Source organism: Rhyacophila brunnea, unplaced genomic scaffold, assembly GCF_057557595.1.
Source record: "Rhyacophila brunnea isolate RB1 unplaced genomic scaffold, BYU_Rbru_1.0 scaffold_22, whole genome shotgun sequence".
NCBI lineage: Eukaryota > Metazoa > Arthropoda > Insecta > Trichoptera > Rhyacophilidae > Rhyacophila > Rhyacophila brunnea.
Genome location: NW_028232882.1, coordinates 18025783 through 18047750, shown reverse-complemented (window position 1 = coordinate 18047750; position 21968 = coordinate 18025783). Strand labels below are relative to the sequence as shown.

The following is a 21968-nucleotide window of genomic DNA, read 5'->3' as shown; positions in this document are numbered from 1 at the left end:
CAAGTACCTAGTAATGCTTTAAATCTTGCTTCAAGATGAAAATTTTAGAACAAAAAATGAATATTTACTTTCATAGCCTGGCAATGCTGTGTATTGCATAACGTTGAGCGATACCAACCACGAACCACAAGAAAATTAATTCTAAATTTATGTATCTCACTGACAGATGAGGCGAGAGAAAATAGGTTATTTTTTTTAAAAGAGAATAAAGATTTACGCGAATAAAAGAATATTGCAAAAATGAATCGAACACTTTTTCAGATTAGTAAAGTTGTGAGCAGCCAATTTCGAAATGTTGTTCCTACTAGATCATTTGCTTTTAAAAGCGCTCTTTCCTTGGACAAACTATATCCATCTAGTTCTCTAAAACTAACCACTCCAAGTTTTGTAAGTTAATAACAATTTAATGAGATATAAAAGAGAGAAGTTCGCTTTCCAATATGTCATATCGTATGAGTTAAAGGCTTATCCGAGATAATTATTAAATGTCATTTTCTAGGTGCCACAGGATCCGAGTGAAAAATTTTCTGGATTCATTCCCATCGATAAATTACAAATAACATACAGCTGTAGTTCTGGACCGGGCGGGCAAAATGTCAATAAAGTTAACACCAAAGTTGATTTGAGGTTTAATGTGCAAGAAGCAGAATGGCTTGATTCCACAATCCGAGAAAAACTACTGGAAGAGGTACTTAATTGAAAAAATATTATTGAGATGTGTGTTTACTCTTATTTCATTATTTTTTTCATATCACATAATTATAGCGCCTGTACACATGCATGGAATTACTGTCGGCAATTGTGCTTATTTTAAACTGTCATGACAATAACTGTTTACACGTAAAAGTGCTGACTGTCTCTCCAATCTCATTCTTCAAGAGTAAGCGAGGCGCGATTTTGTCATTTTATACTACTATCTGACCGGTCGTATTGAAAATCGAAGCTCAAAATGAGTAGTTCATTTTTTTACCGGCATGTTCGCCCCGCTCCTATCGCTCTACTGCGCAGGCGCAGATCGACAATAATCTTACTTGCGCGCATCATCAGCAATCATCACAATTTGGAATCTTCCAATCTTGTTTGATTTATGCATGCAATTTTGCCATCTGCAGGATAATACATGTTTCCCCATACATTTTCTTACTGTGCACAGTACATCCATGCATGTGTAAACGGGGTATTATATTAATTGAATACGTACACAATTTGACTTTTAATAAAATACCTACTTCTACAGAGAGATTAGTAAATACAATAAATTAAGGTACTCACTTAATTTAAAACAAACTACAGTTTAAGAAATTTGTAAAACAATTGCCGTCTAAAGTCACAGTACAGTACAAAAGCGATTTTCTTTGACACAAATACTACAATCGATTCATTAGAAAATTTTAAAAGGGGCCTCGAAACAGTTAAAACCTAAACCATTCTAAATTAGGTATACCAAAATATATGTATGTATATCTTTCAAAGTGAAGTTAAGATATTGCCCAAAGCATAACAAAATCCCTTCAACCAACATCAAACGAGCCTTTAACATAACCAGTAATATTATAATTATTTGTCATCACTGTCATCCTCAATATAACAATTAATTTTGATTAAAGGATGTGATTTGTGGTGTTTATTGTATTTTTTATCGTGGGTATCTCAAAATCAGTCGTGCCTACGCATTCCTAAACCAACCACTGCGTAAATACAATATATGAATTCTTTCTCTTAGGCTCTCTTACATATTGTAGTAGAAACTTTAGAATAATATAATATCTGTCTTTACCTATTTATGGTGTTTTTTGGACTGTAAATCAGTGGTGCACAAACGCGGCCCGAAATGGCATTTTTGTTATGGCCTAATATAACAAGTACTTCATCACCAAATTTTTAATTAAATATGATAAAAATCTGTGTTCAGTATGTGAACAAATTATACCTGACTGGTGCAGGTGCAGTCTATTTTTAGATTATTGTTTTCAAAACATGCATTTTAGTGTTCTTTCTCCAGGAATTTGGTCAGTTCAGTGCAAGACAAAAAATCTATTGAAATCTTGTACTGATTTATCAATTGTCTTAACAGAAAAAATACAGTTTGATTATGAAACATTTGTTTATGTATGTATAGTGCGTGTATGAAGTATCTTTATGTACTTTTATTATTTTCAAACAAATTAATCATGTCTGAACTAATTTTCTCCCCATGTATTTATAATGGCAGTAAACATTAAAAAACGAAGAAGAAAATAGAACTTTTCAAGAACAATGGACGGACAAGTACTATTTCATTGAATGTAAAAAAAATCCTATGTTTGATGTATACCTCATCTCAATATATCATTATTTTTCAACACTTTTACCTTTGCGGCCCGTGAAAAATTAGAAAATGGATAAATTGGCCTTTCTTTCAAAAAGCTTGTGCACCACTGCAGTAAATGGTAACTCTGCTGGTGTCAATCTACATGATAATTAATTATCTGAGAAATTGGACACATCAGTTGTTTGTTCTCCGAAGTTGCCAACCTAACCTGCTATTCAACCAAATTGATTTGGACATTAATATACTTACTTTTGTTAGTAACTAGGTGCAATTTGCTTTATAAATTCTTAAATTACGGTCTTTGTAGCTCGCCGATTGTACTTTCTCCATATCGTCAAAACAACTTGAAAAACAGCCTGAAATTCACATTTTTAAATGAAGAAATTAAAATCACAATCAGTGTAAGAAAGATTTGTGCAATGTAAGTAAGATAATTAAAAATTATTGATATGCAATTATAATAATAAATACGATTTAATCAATCGATATAGAAGCAAATGCAGCAGTGCCGGTAACCACATTTTACTTAAGGGGACGTTCTACAGAATTGGCCTTGAGAATTGAAAATATGTTTTTTTAACGTGTGGTCCATAATATCTGGTCTAGTAGTTAATATAAAAAGGTCGCGTCCAAGTTGTTTGTGTCATCAAACTTACTCGACGACTTGATCAACTCATATTTCATATTTATTTCATCAGGGCTGTCTGTCATAATTTAAAATTTTTATTTATATTATATATTATTTAAGTTTTGTGCATCTAATGCCGGGTCCACACTGGCAACATGTTGCTGGCAACCTCGTTAGATTGCAATTATGGTAAGTATCGTAAAATTTAATGAGGTTGCCAGTGTGGAAATGGCTTAATGTCCACTGTGGTTCATGTAGTGGCATGGACCTGGGGTTAACTAATTCAGGAAGTCAACACACATGATAGAATTTTTTCCAGTTTTGGTTGGATTATATTCCAAAACTCTTCTGTAAAAATCGTTTCCGATTTTATAAATGGAAATTTCTCGGTGTACATAGTAAACAAACCTACGAATAAAAAAAGACAAGAAGGAACACACTGATTCATTGCAGTAAAATCTGGCAATCAAATTCGCCATTTTGAAAAGCGTTGATTTTGCGTAAACAAATATCACGTGGTCTGTACGTGTGCGGCAAACTTCGAATGTGTTTGTAATTTTGTGTATTTTATGTTTGTGTATCACGCATTGTCGGCCATATTTGCCGGCCTTTCTGAGTGCCGTGATTTGTACACATCTTCCTTCCTGTCTTTTTTTATTCGTAGAAACAAACAGTATTTTTTATTAGTTATATGAAGTTGGCCTTGAATCTGTAATAAAATAATATACAATTAAAAGATTTTGAAATAGAAAAAAACACATTTCCAAGCTTTCAGCCGTGCTCACTCATGAATGTCATTCGTCATTTAGATAAGTATATACACATTTTGATGTTATCTTGCAAAGTGCGAATGTAATGTTTTCAAATAATTGATATGGATTAATTATACCACTTATTTTCTTGAAATCATAAACATACTATAATAGTATTTGAGTATCAACCTATGTTCAATTTGAATTGGGTTATAATAATAATATACCCGTATATATATCAATAGTGTGTTTGCTACAAAATCCACCCAAGTTATCAGTACGTACTTGCACAGGTTTGATTAAAAACTATGATGAAATTAACATTTTAAAAATATTATATTACATAATATTATTTTGACACCCCTGTTTTCTGATCGGCGTATATCTTACAGGTGTTTATAAAATAATAATAATGTTCAGCGGCAGACAATATCAAAAATAATAATGTTTCTTGAAATAAAATCTCAGATGATTAGTGATTTTTGCGAAAAGGTCGATTTAAATTAACTTACTTACGACGCCGAGGTCCTTTTCATACTAAATTATATTTGAATGTCGGCTCTTCAGCGGCCCCTTAAGACCATATCATTTTTATGGTACATAGTGGTCTATTGTAGCCTAAAAATAAACCAAAACCTAACACAACATACTCCCAGAAATAAGTAGGTTATGTTAAGTTTTGGTTTGTTTTCTAAATTTAAAGTTAATGTGACCTCCATTGTTGCATTTGCTTTGTATATCGATATGCCTAATCGAATCATGTTCATTATTGGTAATGCAATACACCTTTTTTTTTTTTTATTATTTGTTTCTTTCTTAAACACCACAACAGGCCGTGAAGCCCAATAATAGTGGTAAAACTCCCAGGCTTGAGGAATTTATATATTAGATTATGTAAATATATTTTGACCTCACTGGGAATCAAACCCAGAACTCCGTGATCTGACGTGTCTGACATACATACATTTGGATTGCTACATTTTAAAATGTGAATTCAATATTTTTAATAACACTTTTTCATACTCATATCTATTATCTTGCTGTTTTCACTCCTACTTATTTTTTCTTGTAATTAATATGTTTCATGAAATAAATTAATTAATTTGAATATCTGAATCAGTTTGACTGAACACCGATTGGCATCACTAATGGCAGATTGCTTCTACAATTTCTTTATTACAGTGCGACTTTTATATCAAGTCTTGTCTACGTCACCACAGCTAAAACTAAAACCTACCCCGACAATTACTTTTCCCGCTACTACTTTCCCTCACCCATAATTCAGTGTGTGTTCGATATCATGTAGAGTTTTATTAACATTAAAACGCCTAAACCTTTACGGAAGCAGACAAAGAGCAATATTTTGAATGTAGAAATATTCTGAGGTGAAACAGAAATGAAGGCTTTTTATTACACTCAATAGTGTCTATTGTGCCAGTGATTGAGTATCTACTATGACAAGTCAACACGCAAAAAGCATGTGACGTAACAGTGTCAGCGCTGTAGCGCTTTGATGTACAAGACTTGATATAAACATTGCAGTGTAATTGGGTGTACAATAGTGTATAATAGATCATGCGACACATTTGCGAAACTAGATGGTTGGCCTTTAAGTTTTCTCTTTTCCTAAATACCTGTGCAATCAGCACAATGATGCACAATTCAAAACCCTCTGACAAGAACACGGATCAATAATTTTGCCATTTTAAATTTTTATTATGTAGGTTGAAGGTTTTACTAGTCTATTATTTCATAACTAATCAAAAAAAAATATTATGTGGTCTATCATTGTTTTACTATGTCCAATTGAACCACCCCATGAAGTTATGGTAAATTACCATTCATTTAATTAACATTTTCAGCATAAAAATAAAATTACAAAGGAAGGATTCATCGTGATAAAGTCTGACGTGACCCGATATCAGCAACTGAACTTAGCTGATTGTTTGAAGAAGCTCCGTGAGATGATCCGAATGGCGGCTGAACCAGAAAAGCAGATCACGCCAGACACAGTAGAGAAATTAAAGAAACGGTAAACATAACATCTTTATTTGACAATCTTAATATCACCATTTTCAATAGCCGTCATCGATCTGCTGCTGGATTAAAGCCTCAAGTTTTCTTCGATCACTTCAAATCATGACATCGCTTTACCACATATTTCCTCTAAACTTCATATTTTTTTCAATCCAGCCACATTTGGGTCAGGTCTTTGGCTGTTTTTTTATCTCATTAATACCACTGACGGCTGAATTTTTTCAGTGATTATTTCATCTTCAAGCACCCCATTGCTTTCACTCATTTCTTATTTGTTTAGCTAACTTAATATACCTTACAAAATATATTACTGGGTAAAGTTAACACTTTGTGTACGCTGGTTACATAGCATTACATTATACTTAACAACGTGCATCTTCCACACAATGATTAAGTTTTCGAAATTTCGAAAAATTTCAGATGCTATAATTTGAGAAGATATTGTTTTATTATTCAAATATACAGATGTTGTTGGTCCAATTTTGTACGTTTTTGTGAAATCGAATTTGAAGAATATGTGTTGATTGAAACGAAGACAAAACGGATAAATGTATTTTTTATTTATGTATGTACTTGAATGAGACAATATTCTAAATGTGCTATTTGAATGTGCAATATTCTTACAGCATAAAGGTATGCGGACTGGCATTTTATATATTATAATAACTCAATTTCAGTAAAAATTGGAGATACAATATCTGTGCAAATAATTCATCAATATTCATACAATAATATGTATTCATCTTTCAATCATTTCACTATCTATCAGTGTACGCTTATAAAATTACGTGTTACTGAACGAGTTTGTTTTGATTTTATTGCAGGAAGGAAAAAGCAACTCGAGAAAGGTTGATGATGAAGAGGGAAGCATCCATACGGCGAGCCGAAAGACAGCCGCCAACCATCAACGATTTATGATACTTCTATTAAATTGGAACCATTACGTTTGTTGTAAACGCGATACATTGATAGATGCATGGTTTCCAATTTATATAAATTAACCTTCGAACATAATTTTGAATTCACACCATAAACAAACAAATGATTGTAATATCACACATTATGAAAGAATGTAGAATATTTTTAATAGATTCCAAATCATAATACTAAATACTGTCTTTATTATTAGACAGTAGTCATTTTATGTAGAATTATCTTATAAACACAGATTCCATTAAGTTCAAACAGCATGTTACATCACTTACCATATTGTGTTGCTGGTCTGATATATTTCCAACTTTTTGAAGTTCAAGAAGTCAAAGACAGACCTAGGTTATTTCGGCTAATGTTCTTAAATGCAATATTATGAAATACATAGTATATAAGTGTTTAAAGTACCTACACTGTTAAAGATATTATATTATATGTTCGTAGACTAATTTTAATATATGTAATAGTCATGGATGCTTTTTCTGTCATGTGTTGCGCTAAATATTAAAATTAATTAGTATTAAAGATAAAAAACTAATCTGTGTTTTATTACTATCTTCCAATCCTTTCCTTCCGATCCTTTTACATTATGCACAGAAAACACTAGTAAGTTAATCTGTGACAGTTAAGCTGATTCCACTTCTCTCAATCCTGTGCGTTGCATTGTCTCGTACTTCCGCAGAACTTAACTATTTCATCAATCCAGCGGCCTCTAGGTCTACCTTACGGATGTTTTGTACCTCTTGGGTACCACTGGATGACTAGATTTATCCAGCGATTGTCCCTTCTTCGAGCTATGTGTCCAACCCATTTCCATTTGACATTTTTAGTGAACTTTATTACATCGCAAACCCTTGTCTGTTTCATTTATTACTATTATACACTCATAAATAATATACCTAATAAGAAATAGCAAAACTACAAAAACGGTAAAGTCATATGTCTCAGGTTCGAGTCCCGGGTCTGGCAAAATCACATGTTTTTTAATGTGTTTAGACAAGTGGCTAATATTTGTTTTTCACAAAACAATCTGTTAAGAAACCTTTTCATGAGGCGGCAATGACCCACATTACCTGATTGTAGAGTTAAAAAAACCATAATGTTTTCGAATATTCACCTATAATATAATTCATAATTTTGTATTCCGAAAATAATAGCACTAAGTAATAAAATCTTAGAATATTGTTAATAAAATGTGCAATGAGCACTGTGAAAATATAACATAGCCAACATGACAAATCTTAAAAACCAGTTTCCATAGCAACCAATAATAATACAACATTGAAATAAATGAAGTGACGTAAAATAATAAATTACATAAAAGAATAGGATAACACGGATAACATAACACATTATTATTATTAAAATACTAATTCTATTAGCAGGGAAAATATTTAAATATGTCATACCGAGATTTGAGAAGTAAATCTATTTAAAAAGGCCCAATAATGGGAAATGAATTAGTGATTAAATATATTCTTTCTTAACCCAATATTGTTTCAGGTTTTACAGAGCATCTCAGGGCTCTTAATTACCCAGATAATATTTCATTGGAGAGCTTCAGACAGCCAAATTTTCCACTTGTTGCTAGTTTATTGAAGTGGCTAGCGGAAAGATTTGATCCTGACGTGCAACTAGATGGAGGCACTAATTCAATGGACGAAAGGATCATGATCATTCGATCCGCAGCGCAGTTTATGGTTAAATATCATTTACTTTGTCATTAAATGAACTAGGTATATTAATATACTTGAGCTGAAGACATCAAAGCAATTAATTTTTAATGTACGATTTAAGCTGTAAAATTCAAAATATTATGTACTAGTTGACTACCAATTTGCGATGGTTGTATTAATTGAGCAGCGAATTGACAGTTCTGGAAAAAGGGAAAATATACTTATATCATAGTAATCGTTTTTGCAACATTTAATCCAAAACTATGAAGGGACGTAGTTAATAGGGTATCTGTCTTTGAAACCATGGGTGCATGACCCTTGTCTGACAAAAATATGACAACAGTTTTTCAACGTGTCTGTTTGATCTTAGGTAAAAATCCAATGAATTAGACGAATGGCTAACAACCATCCCTCATAAAAAAAGTCTTGAATTTTTTGAAGTGATGATTGTGTCGACACTTGTTAATTCAGTATGCATTTAAATTTTTTTGATATTGCTGTAAATTTTAAATCGACCGCTGTTTTCCCTTTAGAGCAGGGGGGGGCAAACTTTTTGGATGGAGGGCCAAATTCAAGAATTCAAAATGAGTAAAATACCATTTTTAGATATACACTATTTATTATCACGAAAAATAAATATTACAAAAAAAAATAATGAGAAGAATAAAACTGTTGTACATTTTTTTTAAATTCGGGTGTTAATTTTGTAGTTCATATTCTCAAAACTGCTTGTAAATGGGCATCGGAGATATTTGATCGTAAAGAATTTTTATTGAGGTTCATGATCGAAAATGTTTGTTCACATATATAGGTTGATCCAAAAATAACGAACATTTTTCTTGCATAATCTTTCAGTTGGTCGAATTTGTCTGAATTAAGGGCATTGTCAAATTTGGAGATTTCTTCACGATGATGCAATTCTCTTAAATCAGTGTCACACTGCAGATCAATAATCTCAAGTTGTAGCTTTGTCGGCACACTATCAATATCTATTGAAATCGATGCTCAACGTAGAAAATAGTGGTTACATAGTGGGATACGAGATGCAAGGAAGATGTACTGAGATAATACATTTACGAAACAACAAATTCTTCAAATTTTAATCTATTAATATTTTTTTAAAAATTATAAAAAAGTTATTCGTAATGAGAAATACAATTAATGATGGTGGGCCGCAAAAAAATACCCGGCGGGCCGCAGTTTGCCCCCCTCTGCTTTAGAGGAATCGTTTTAGGTAAAAAACATAATAATAATATGAGACCCATAAAATTATTAAAACTCATTGGCTTACAAACTGTTCCTTTTCAATCAGTCGATACATCATTGACTATATACCGCCTAATACCAATGAATGACAATGTCAAAAGTAGGTATGCTTTAAACCATGGGTGGCCAACCTTTTCAGCAGCCGGGCCAGATTCTAAAAATGAGATTTCCTACCGGGCTGCACAACTGATTTTTTTTATTATACAAAACAAAAAAGAAATATATATTATATATATTAATAAAATAAATAAAAAATGAGAATCAAACATATTAATTAGATTAGACTTTTTTCAAATAATAAAAAATAAGCAAAATAACATAAAAATAATAAATTTTAGTGAGAAGTTTGATTTTGTGTGGCAGAACTAAGTGCATTAATATCGATATCGAGTGAGGTTGTTCCTACACGCAAACAGTTTCCCAAATGCACATCAGCGATTCGTGTTCTCACTCGGGATTTGATATGCTTCATCCGACTAAAAATCAGTCATCATTCATCATCATCATCATCAGAGCATGTTTGTAAAATGCAGGATATTTCTCCTTGCCCAAATATGTTTTGTAAAACTCTTCCAAACCAACCTGATGGAATTTCTCCTTTAACTGTTCATCGAAACATATTTCACAATATTCCGTTTGTAAATTTCCCGGTAATAAATTTACGTCTAGGGAGAATGGCGTTGCAAATGAAGTAGAAAGCACACGGTGCTTTTTAAAATCTTGAGCCATTATCGAATCTCAATTTGCGAAATTAGCACAACTAGCGGCAGCATTTGATATTATTTTTATTTTCTCACTGCTTCACGGGCCACAAGTTGACACCTAGTGGGCCGCGGGTTGGCTACCCATGTGAAATTAATTTCGATAAATATTTGCACCTTATGACGGGAGTATTTGGCACTTCTACTCAAACTGAACATCAGTGTACTCCACAGCTTTTACTTCTAGCCATCTTGGCTCTCTGCATGGTTTTTTTATAGTTTAAAGTCGTTACGATAGTGTAAACTTCTCATTACCGTTCACTTATTCCCATAGGTTCTGATGATAACTGTTATTATTTTGTAATAAGCTTCTATAATGAATGTTTTTCCTAAAAATATTATTATATATCATGAGGACCTTATGACAGGATCGTGACCTGGATGATTTGGTCCGACATCTGTCATCACAGCTTGACTCCATCCCTCTTCGCCTTGCACACATAGCTTTTGTCAGTAGAAAGCCTGTGGCACTTTTGATGTGATCCATCCATCCGGAGAGAGCTTTTAATTTACATAATATAAAAACATGGTTTCAATTGTTAAAATACTCTTTTCACTAAATTATGATATCTCATTTTACCAGGCGACTAAAGCGAATATAAAACTGAACACAAAAAAACTTTACGGGTCTGATGGGTACGCTGTAAGGGAACTATTGAAGATCACAGCCGTGTTGTATGAGGCTCTCAATATTGCTAAACTTGAGAACGAAGACAAAGAAGATGCTGAAGATCCAACATTTCAATTTGATATGTCATCAAAGGTAATGTTATACATCGTAATGTTCATCATTTAAGTGTGTACTTGAAGAAAATTCATTCTGTTATTTGAATTGATAAATAAAACAATTTCATATTTATTTGTTTATAAACAGCACATGAAGGTACCTCTCTGTACATTGTACAATAATAAAGCTCTACCAATAAATATTTTAATTTAATGAACAATAATTCATGCGCAACACTAGAATTTTATAAATTGCAAATTTTTTTATATAACGAATAATTCACAAGTTTTAAGAATGTAACATTCTTTATTGAACATACATAATTAGGAAACATCTCAGAAATATACCTAATAGAATTCCTAATTAGTCCAGATTCTAAATTGGACTAAATTGCTGAAGCACATTGATCGGAATCTGCTACGTATGTTTTATAAATTGCCATCACTAAAAGCTATTAAGACCCAAACACCTGCAGCTGTCAATGAAAGATGTAAAAGAATGTATAATTTACTACTTTGCTGTAAATCGAAGTATTCATGACTCAACAACTAAATAAAGAAATAGTTGTTAGCTATTCGACCAAACCATCAGGTTGTCACCTCCGAAAGGGGGGGGGGGGTGTAATGATGAGCTGGACCCCCCTGATGATGATGTAATGTCACGGTGATATCGTCTGCTGGCTTCTTTCCGGGACATGCTTATGTTGATTGACAACGCGGAATTATAGGCGAAAACAGGGTGTTTATTTGTCGGAATACATTTACAGTCAAGTAGTACAGCGTAGAAAATATTAAAAAAAAAAAAAAAAATTAAAATGGCGGGTGACGCCGGAGAGCGTGGCGCCGGCCGACGTCACCCTCAATAGTTCGAAAACCGAATGAATCAACCTTTTTGGAGTAGGTTAACTCAGGCAAGAATTAAAAATATTACCTACACCCTATGTACCTGGCTGGTAGGTACATTGGGTGTCATACTTCTGAGAATTTTTGCTAACCACAGAAATATTCAACCAGACCTTTTCCAGGTACCTACATGCTTTGAAAGGGACTGCATTTGCTGGGATTAACATTACTGCACTAAATTACAGCTTGCTTGTATGTTTAAAATTGAATAAGTATAAAATTTATAATGACGCTAGGTTTTACTTTGCTTGCTTCTAGAATTAATGTAGGTATAAAGAAAATGCAGGATTTTACATACATTAAGGGCTAGAATGATTTCATTAAATTTTGTAGAACTTGCAAAAGGGTGACTATAAATTTCCATACATCTAAGCTTACGGGCTAGAAATTTGCCTCGCAGTCGATCCGTTCATGTTTGCATGAATCAGCCCAATGATGATTCAGGCCCAGGGAACTCAGAAATAATGGGAACTGAAATACCCAACCGGTAAGGCTACGCAAGCAACCGATCTCGAGTAAGGTAAACTTAAACCGCGTGTTCAGAAAACGTCACTCTAAGCTTGTGCGTCGGCCTGACAACTGCTCTCAGAGCTCTCGGTTTTATGTTCATTTAAAATTGAAAATGGCAATATGTTCAGTAAAAAGTTGTAGTAGCGATACAAATATGAAAAATAAAACAAATAGCGCAACTACATTTCACAAGGAAGCATATTTTTATTTTTATTTTGAATATATATGTCAATATCTTAACATGCATTAAAATTTATTTTACGCATGGTATTTGACGTTACGCACAAGCAAGATTACATATATTTGGAAAGTGGGACGCACACCATTGTATGCATATAATACGTGTGTTTTGTTTGGATAACAGGGCCGCATTTCAGACAGGGAATATTAGATACTTACTTAATATTTATTATAATCAATTATAACTGTTTTCGTTTATCATAATGATTTATACAGTTGCATATGCAATAAACATAGGTAAATGTGCATTTATTTACTGTCAATATTCATTTTAATCATAAAATGAAGAGATAAACACACTAATTACATAGTACAAAGTTTAACGATTTCAAATATTTTGTGAATAATTAATGATATTATACTATTGACTTTTGGCATAACAGATGTCCACGGGACCAAGTACGGCGTACGACTTGGACTTGGAACTCATCATCAGGGATGGAAGGCCAGTGCTTTACGCACTGCACCACGAGAGCCGCCGATTATGAATTTAAAAAAACAAACACATGGCTAGCTATATTATTCCAAATTTTAATACTGCGTCGACATACCTTATCTCCATCGGCAATTTGACATAGCCATGATCATTTTATCATTCCAAATAGGTACCTTGTTTTGGATACCCATCTCGATTGAATAAATCGTGTATAATATTTTCTTATTTATGTCCGTACCGTCGTTTTTCATATTTGTATACGAAAAATGAATAGCGTGTAAATAGATCTAGAGCTTCCAACCCTGTTTTCACTGAAATCTGCTAACCGGGTAACCGCGGATATGTAAACTAACCGAAAACCGGGTAAAATTATTAGTAGGTATATGAACAACTAAAGAGACAAACAGCGAAAATAGCGTGTGAAAGCTTTTTCATAAACGTCGCGTCGTAACAAATAATTAACGACTCAGTCTTACGCTCAAGTAATAAAATCGCCTGCCTAAATTACTTTATTACTTACTTACCCTTTAAATAGCTTACTTTTATTGTTATTGATATAGTGTGAGTCAAATTCCATAGAATAAATAATAGCGCGGCGGTCTTTAAGGATTACGCGTGGCTTAGATATCCCACGGCAAATCTATAGAGCTGTGGGATATCGACAACTGCATTGGGTTTTTTGCTTAATCCCCTAAATTGAGTAGGTACACGTCTTGTCTTGCCCGTAAATAATTTTGTTTGTATAAAAATATATTGTAAATAATGTAAATAAGCAAACTAACCGCTAACCGGATAGTAAGTAATTTTCCTCTGGTTAATAATAATTGGAAGCCCTACATGGGTCCCATCATTTTTGTTTATTAGATTGATTTTTTCAACCCACACCATTAATAAAATGTGTAATTGATGGATGACAGTAAGTTAGGTATAAGACAAAATGTATACTTTCTGTTAATATATTATTATAAATGCGATTAATGTTATACCTATTTAGAATTACCTGTTGTATGTAAATATTGCTGTACTTATCTTGTTATTACTTAATCTTATATATTATGTGACGTATAAGTTGAATGGGATTTTTATAATTATATTTAATATTTTTCATAATTATTTTGTACAATGTGTTATTTATGTTCATTCATTTCATATAAATATACTTTCTAAAAAACCAAATTAATATCCTTTTTTCAATTTCTAGAAAGTATATTCCTAACTAATTGTGTGTGAAATTAATAAGTATGTATGTTAATTTAAAAAACGCGTTAAAAAACTAATATTAGTAATATGTAAGTATTTAAAATATGTTTCGTATTAAGTCTTTCTAATGAATAGTAGTCATCAATAATGCGGCTATGTGCGTGCACGAAGGTCATTTTTTGTGCGTCCACACATTTACTCACACTACTAAAATCCTGCTTCACTTTCAAACGTTTGGAGAATAGGAGATCGGAGTTCTATTTATTTTCTTTTCTGTGTTCAGGCCTCATGGTCTTGGATCCTCTGAGGATGCCATGGTTTAGGCGGTATCAAGGTCCTTGCTGTGAATCGAACACACATTGTCAAAACGATACGAGAATTTGTTAGACGCAGGATTCGAACCCGCGACCTGCCACTGCTCTGAAACAATGTCACCGCGGCTGTAAAGTACTCAATGCATGGTAAGGTATGATTAATTAATTTATTAATGTATGCATTAACTTAACATTGTTTGTTTTTGTATTTTTAGATAGATGATTTGAAAAGAGCCCGACAGTTAGCCACCGAAATAACAGCGAGTGGTGCAGTTCTTTATGACCTTTTAGGAAAAGAAGTTGATTACAAGGTGAAATTTTTAAACATTATTAATTTCTTTAAATCACATTTTCTTGTGTTCCACTGCGGAGCAAACATAATTTATTATTTATTTAGTAAAAGTATTGTAGCCTAACACCGTTTATGAACCAACTGGGAAGTTTTCTATCACACTTAAAAGTTATAGTAATGCTTATCAGGAGATACGAGAGCAGTCAATAAGCAGACCTCTAGACATGACGTCCGTTGAGGCATCAGTAGAGAGAGCCTGCACTGCCCTGCAGAGGGAACTCTCTTCCACCCAGGAGCAGATCGAGAATGTGGCTTCGAGCGAGGCATCGCTCGATTCGAAGATTGAGAAAAAACGGGCAGAGCTGGAGAGATCCGAGAAAAGATTACAGGCCATGCAAAAGATCAAGTAAACAAAACAAATAGTTACAGTGTTTTTAATATTCTCATTCCATTAGTACATACCTAGATACATCTGCATAAAAATGTTTTTATACTATTAATGCCCTTACTTATTAAATTTGTATTCCACCACTTGTGTAATTACATTGCAAAATAAGCAAGTGAGAACATATATTTGTGAACCTCCTGTGTCCGAGCAATTTATTTCCTTTGAGACTTTATATTGCAGGCCAGCATACCAAGCGGAATTCAAGAACCTTGAAATCGAATTGGAAAAGTTATATGATGATTACGTCCTGAAATTGCGATGTGTAGAAGCACTAAAGCAACAACTCAGCACTTTAGAGGCAGCAGAAGCTGAGGTAAGAATTGTTATTTATTTTCTTCATATTTCATCTTTGTAAGATTTGCCTAGATCCAATAGATGGATACATTGCATTCAAATTGAAACAATCTATTTCTTCATTCTGTATAATATTATAATCTCTACTTTTTATTTCCTCTATGTAGGGTAGGGTGGTACAAGAGCCCGCAGTTTTGGGTTTCAGAATTTGTGCAAATAAAACTATACATTTTTTTTTTTTTTTGACCATGTCCGATCCTAATAGGATCATATGGGCCTCCACAGAGTAGAGGTTTGTATTAACAGATTTTGTTTTTTTACGAGAAATGGATGTCAGCCACTTGCTCAACCTATTAGGTCCATACCCTGACTCACACACAAACTGAAAAACAATATGTGTACTTGCCAGACCCAAGATTCGAACCTGAGACCCACAGCGTGATAGTCCAACGCTTATGCCGCGCGTTAAAATAAGTTTATTTCAACTCTTGGTTATCTAGCTGTTACAAGAAAAAATACGACACTTCTAACTCTCACTTATTACAACACATAATAAAAAAAGTAAAAAAACTAAATGTGCGCACTCGTGTGCACCCTGCAGCACAAGAGTGCGCAGGAGGGTGTACACGAGTGCGCACACAGTATATGATGGGATAATCAGTGGCAAAGATCACAAATAAAATCCCCAGATCCCAAATAACCAGTGCATCTCTCGTGCCACCATTCTTGGTATATTTTACACTGAATCCAGTCCTCCACCATTGGCTCCTTAAATATTTATCCGCAAGCTGGGCATATCCAGATCTTCTTTTTTGGAGCAAGCTGTGGTTTTTTTAACATTTTATTTAAATGCGCAGTCTTCTTCTTCGGCTTAGTATTTCTAATTGCTTCATCTTCTTCTAATTTATGTTTGTATGGAGAACTACTAAGAATCTCCGATTTCTTTGCCCTCTTCGATGTAACTCTCGGAACAGATGAGTTCGGTAAAGGAGAAAAGTTTACGAGAGTAACATAGGAAGTTGACAGTATGGGCGGTTGGGCTGATGCCTCAGTCAAAGCTGTAGACACCATTCTACTCGCCTGCTGCAAAAGTTCAGTTTCTATTGGAAGAAGTCTCTCCATCACTGCAGTCTGTTGAAGTGAGTTCTGTAATACAATGGCAGTAAAAATGGGTGGAGTAGTGTGTTGAATTCGCTGTACCAAATTGTTTTCTGGAACTAAAGGCCTCTATGTCACACAGCTAGCCAGAAATTGGTCATCCGAGAAAAGGTTATTGTTAAATGGACAGATTCCTGTCACCCTGAACCCTTCGGTAGCATTAGTCATCGTAGCTGCTCTGGTATATGCAGGTGTAAATATTGTTGCAATTTGATGAGTTGTGATCACTCTCCCTGGATGATTTCTCAACCAATTTTCACATTCAACGGCATAAAAATTTTTTAGTGGGGCGAAAAAGCATCTGTCCAGCGGCTGGAGTTTGTGGCTGCTGTGTGGGGGGATCGAGAGGAGGAATATGTTGTTTTGACGACAAAAGTTAACAGCGGTGAAAGCGCAATGGGTAGAATGATTGTCTAGAATCAGTAGGACTGGATGTTCTTTAGTTGGCTTCACATGGTCCTTGAAATATGAAAGCCAGTTTATAAACAGTTGGGTAGTTATAAAGCTGCTATCCGAAATCATGCCAATTGACGATGGTGGTGCTCCTACTAGAAGATCGGGATTCATTCGTTTGCGCTTGAATATGAAAGCGGGTGGAACAAAGTGTCCACCAGCACTCATTGCGCAGACCAAAGTCACATTCTGTCCTCTTTCAGCGCTCTAAATTTTGTTTACGCACCGCTTGCCTTTAGTCGACAAGACTTTGGGTGGTTTATTGGGCACGGTAGAAAATCCTGACTCATCCATATTGTAGATGTTACAATTTCGCAACGTATCTCTGACTCTTTCCTTCTTGAAGTCTTCTGGCTTCCTCCATGATAATAGGATCAACATTCTTCCTCTCTGTTTTTCTCGGTCGTCTGGACATTCTGAAATCAAAATAGTAAACAATAATAATAGTAGCAATGAACGTATCGTGCAAGAGTGCGCGCGTTCTCTTGCACATTTCGTCCCAGCGCACTCATGCAGCAGGCGAACATTTCGTTAAAAACATACTACTATCGCCATCTAGGGCAAACTATCAAAATTTTGTAGTGTGACAGCTAATTAAGTAGATTTGTAATAGAAATAATAATACAAGAGCACTTTATTGCATTGGACCTCCATGTGAGAGAGTTTCCAGAACAGTTAAATATTTTAGCGAACAAGCAAAAAAACCATTTTGTTACCTGGAATCGTAAATAATCGCCTTGATACACACAGCTCGCGACAACCACACGTCAGCACTTGACGCTAGCATCTAGCGACTGAATTTATTAGCTAACGTCAAATGTGGCATGTTTAAATCGAATGCGTACTCCTGCACACTGCGCGCTCTTGTACCACCCAACCCTACTTGTCACTAGAAATATAAAGTAATATAATTTTTGTGCAGGCCGCCGAAGAACGACACAATGCAGCTCTAAAATTGATCCAGAAGTATGAAGCAGAAGATGTATTAGTGAATATTAGTGACACAGGTAAGGTTCCCAACGTTCTTCCACTGTCTTAGTCATAAGGATATTGGGTGTCTATCGACACAGTCTACGAACAAAGTTTAAGTTTTCCCTTCAGGTCTATCTTAAAGTTTCTTCCACTCTTGGGCTAGCCTGCATAGTTAATTTTGTGTACCTGGAATCATTCACTAATAGTGAGAGTAGCCTAGAATTCAGAATTTATTGTGCAAGACAACGGATGCCGCTTCAGTCTAATGAACATACGTAGACGTAACACTAATACAACCACTTGTTATGTAAGGTTCACCTGCTCCAAAGAATATTATTGAGGAATCTGGATATTCATAGATTTTGGAGATGAAACTGATCCAAATCGATATTAAACTACATGGATTAAATTTTTATTTTCATTGATAATATCGTATAAGTACCTGCTAGCTGCAGTACCCAGCTTCGCACGAGGTCGCTTCGTTGATCAATATACATTTATCTTTCCTAACAAAACAATAATAATTACATTCTTCAATATTAAAATATATATATCTAGGCACACAACATGTCAGAGGCGAAATTAAAATCGAATCCAAAATATGCAAACTTTATCTGTCATGACAATTCAAAAATCGGCAGGAAAGGTAATTTGAACAAACAAACATATTTTTACTTTTATATAACAATTATATAGACTAGTATTTAGTACTTGGCTTTTTCATATTATTATGATTAATTTTTCCTTTCAATCATTTTCAGAGGACTTTGAATACGACGAGAGTCCTCGAAAAGAGCTGAAAGAAATTGAAAAACGACCAGCTACACGGCCTCGAACCCGGCTGAGGGTTAGAACTGCAGGTAACACTAAACTTGAATAGCATATCTGCTTAAGGCCCCTTTCATTTAATATTGGTAGTATATCTCCAGAACATGTTAGGCCGGGAATATACGGGCAACTTCGTGTTGCTGCTGCTGGCAGTGGCAACTCGGAGAACCCTAATTTTTCATACAAAACTCATAATGGACGCACACATAGCAAGCAACTTACTGCTGCCGACCTCGGCAGCTGCAGTCGACGCGCTGCCCGGAACCGCCGAGTTGCGGCAGTTAATTTGTCGCCGCGTCAAACATACACTCGGCAGCGTTGGCTGCCCAGTATAGCAACTCAGCCCCTCCTACCTCTCTCACCGCCTGGTGCCTAGTCATGCGTACCGCCATTCCAGTCCAATTTTTTGCCAAATATGGACGACAATAATTTTGACACGGACACTTTTACTTGTAGATAATATTAAGTAAAACAATAATTGTCGCTTTTATTTCTTCGATATTTCAATGCAAACTTTGGATGTTTTGTTCGACAATGGGTGTATAAAAAACCTCTGATTGGATAAATAAACAAATATTTGACATCTACATCTACCTTTTGAATCACATTATTTTGATTTATTCAAAGGATGTTTGTTACGAAAAATAGTGTCTTGTAACGCTGCAATTGCAATAATGCTAAAATGATGTCTCAGAAATTTGTTGAACTGGTTTGAATCATGCCATTTAGTACTGTTTCACCCATGTGATAGGTGTATTTTGAGACTGATATTTCCTCGATTATAAATCTGGTTTTTTATGTATCAAAGCTGGAGGCGGTCGAGGAGAGCAGCCAAAGGTATTTGGGAGCATGGCGGGAAATAAGGATGATGACCTCTCCATCGATGATTCACTGGGCGACGATGACGATCTCTTAGGTGACGACCTCGATGAAGAGGATTTGAAAGCATTGGATATGGGTGTGTACATGTTTGACTAATTGATAACTCTGAACAGAAACTACACTACTTTGATTCAGCATATGGAACCAATAAATTGGGTGAATGGCTAAGAATCTATTATCCTTAAAAGTTTACGGATAAACTGTAGTGGCTGCTTTCCAGTTTAGTACCCCTAGTAAATGGCAGTCATTGGAAACTCCATTTTTTCTTAATTTATTTTCGGCCTACCTATTCCACTGCATCGTATTGGATTGGTCAACATTACTCGCATTATCTTTCATATGATTCACGTGACCTAACCAGGTTAGATCTGCGCCTTGTGAGAACAAACAATGGATGCTCTAGAAGTCAATACTACTAAGAACGTCAGAGTTTCCATTTACACCGTGTAAAAGTCGGAAACAAATACATATGTAGCTAAATATAGATTCTTCTAAACTTTAAACAACAGTAAGTAATCACACCTAAGAGAAAGTTAGTTGGATAGAGCCATGGATAGTATATAGCCTCAGGTAAAGGAAAAAAAATGTCTTGTAAAGCGTCACTATTAACTTCTTCGCTACTATTTAATTACCACCACATTTAAATAACATGCTAATTATATCTAACGGCCCCCTAATGAGGACACAACAAGTGTGCCGTCCACGTTGAAAGGATTAAGTGTTATAACATAAAAAAAAATTATACCTCCTTCTCTAGTTAAAATTCTTTGATTCTCATTCTAAATAACTTATATATCTTTATGGTTATTGTTAGGTATATCTTTAATCCATTTCATAAAATCATGTTGGATTTAAGGTGGCTCGGATGATCTGGGGTCTCTGGGCAGCTCCGACGAGAGTGATTTGCAGATGGACACCAGAATTGGAAAAGCGCCCGTCGCAAGAGTGGGAAGCCGTGGGGTGGGAGCAGGACAGACAGTCGCCGGATCCAATCACACACTCAATAAGAGAGCACCCTCTGCCAAGCCGAACGCGGGCCTGCAGGATATACTAAGTGACGATGACTTCTGAATTCACCTTGATTATTATTATAAAGATGAAGAAAACTCTGTTTAAAGATTTACAAAACTTTTATTATAAAAAAAAACAGTTCCAAATATAATATACATTATATTATTAATATATTCACACTATACACTAATTGAGTCTTATTGTTATAGATAATAATACTAGATAATTTTCTTCAAATAACATGTTTTATTTGCACACTCTGTTTTATAAAAAATAAGGTATCTACCATTAAAAATATTGTATATAGACAATAGATTAGAAAATACTAAACAGATTGTAAACAATTGTTACCTAATATTATAGCTGAAGTTCACACGAAACTCTTGCATTATTTATGTACAGTTGACTACTGAGTTGTCAGAAGACCACATTGCAATGCGCGTCAGAGACGGAGAGTGAGAAGTTGGAAACAGCACTACTGACATGTTATTTCACTCTAAATGAGCCTTAATGCAATTTCTAAGCTACCGGATTAACTACGTACTTACTTGTAAATAGCTGTATTGATAATTTTCTTCTGTACACAAATAATGCAATACCTTAAGGGGGGACATGCTCAGCGTGGGTCAAAATGGAGCTGTTATTCTATTTTCAAAGCATGATCCTGGACATTCCTGAAATGTTGTAGATAATCTATTTATATAATTTGGAAGCCTTATTATCCTTTATAGTTATTTTAAACATTTAATGACTGCATAAAGTATTTTTGTTACATAAAATTGTATTCTTTTAAACCTCTCGCTCTAATGTTTTAGAATATAGTCATATTTCGGTACATAACTGTGCAGTGGTGTTAAGATTTTTTACGTTTATTAATTTTTAAACGCATTTATGAAACCATTAGTATAATTTATTACGAGATAATTTTTGTAAAATATTC

General features: G+C 34.4%; 2 protein-coding genes and 1 long non-coding RNA gene across 3 annotated transcripts in view; all 3 read left to right on the top strand.

The window, feature by feature from the left end:
- LOC147070133 (uncharacterized) overlaps window positions 1–7196 on the top strand; it is a 110629-nt gene extending 103433 nt beyond the window's left edge. The window contains exon 2 of the long non-coding RNA XR_015070995.1: window positions 6858–7196. This is a non-coding gene — a long non-coding RNA (uncharacterized LOC147070133). The remainder of the gene's footprint in view (window positions 1–6857) is intronic.
- LOC147070132 (large ribosomal subunit protein mL62) lies at window positions 138–7196 on the top strand. The gene is made up of 4 exons (XM_085950065.1): window positions 138–387; window positions 500–688; window positions 5554–5723; window positions 6553–7196. Exons 1-4 carry the CDS (start codon window positions 241–243, stop codon window positions 6644–6646), a joined length of 600 nt encoding a protein of 199 aa, XP_085806191.1. The 5' UTR covers window positions 138–240; the 3' UTR covers window positions 6647–7196.
- A 762-nt stretch (window positions 7197–7958) lies between these two features.
- Window positions 7959–21931, top strand: Cluap1 (clusterin associated protein 1). The gene is made up of 10 exons (XM_085950066.1): window positions 7959–8080; window positions 8162–8358; window positions 10945–11124; window positions 14906–15001; window positions 15171–15388; window positions 15611–15743; window positions 18258–18342; window positions 19069–19167; window positions 19944–20093; window positions 20874–21931. Exons 1-10 carry the CDS (start codon window positions 8059–8061, stop codon window positions 21086–21088), a joined length of 1395 nt encoding a protein of 464 aa, XP_085806192.1. The 5' UTR covers window positions 7959–8058; the 3' UTR covers window positions 21089–21931.
- Window positions 21932–21968: the final 37 nt, after the last annotated feature.

What these genes read in the sequence shown, in the direction of transcription:
- LOC147070132 (XM_085950065.1), top strand. Translation starts at nt 241, where the DNA reads ATGAATCGAACACTTTTTCAGATTAGTAAAGTTGTGAGCAGCCAATTT. An exon ending in AACTAACCACTCCAAGTTTT is followed by an intron (nt 388 to 499) that starts GTAAGTTAATAA and finishes GTCATTTTCTAG; the next exon opens with GTGCCACAGGATCCGAGTGA. An exon ending in GTAGAGAAATTAAAGAAACG is followed by an intron (nt 5,724 to 6,552) that starts GTAAACATAACA and finishes ATTTTATTGCAG; the next exon opens with GAAGGAAAAAGCAACTCGAG.
- Cluap1 (XM_085950066.1), top strand. Translation starts at nt 8,059, where the DNA reads ATGTCATACCGAGATTTGAGAA. An exon ending in CAGGCCATGCAAAAGATCAA is followed by an intron (nt 15,389 to 15,610) that starts GTAAACAAAACA and finishes TTTATATTGCAG; the next exon opens with GCCAGCATACCAAGCGGAAT. An exon ending in AGTGAATATTAGTGACACAG is followed by an intron (nt 18,343 to 19,068) that starts GTAAGGTTCCCA and finishes AATCATTTTCAG; the next exon opens with AGGACTTTGAATACGACGAG.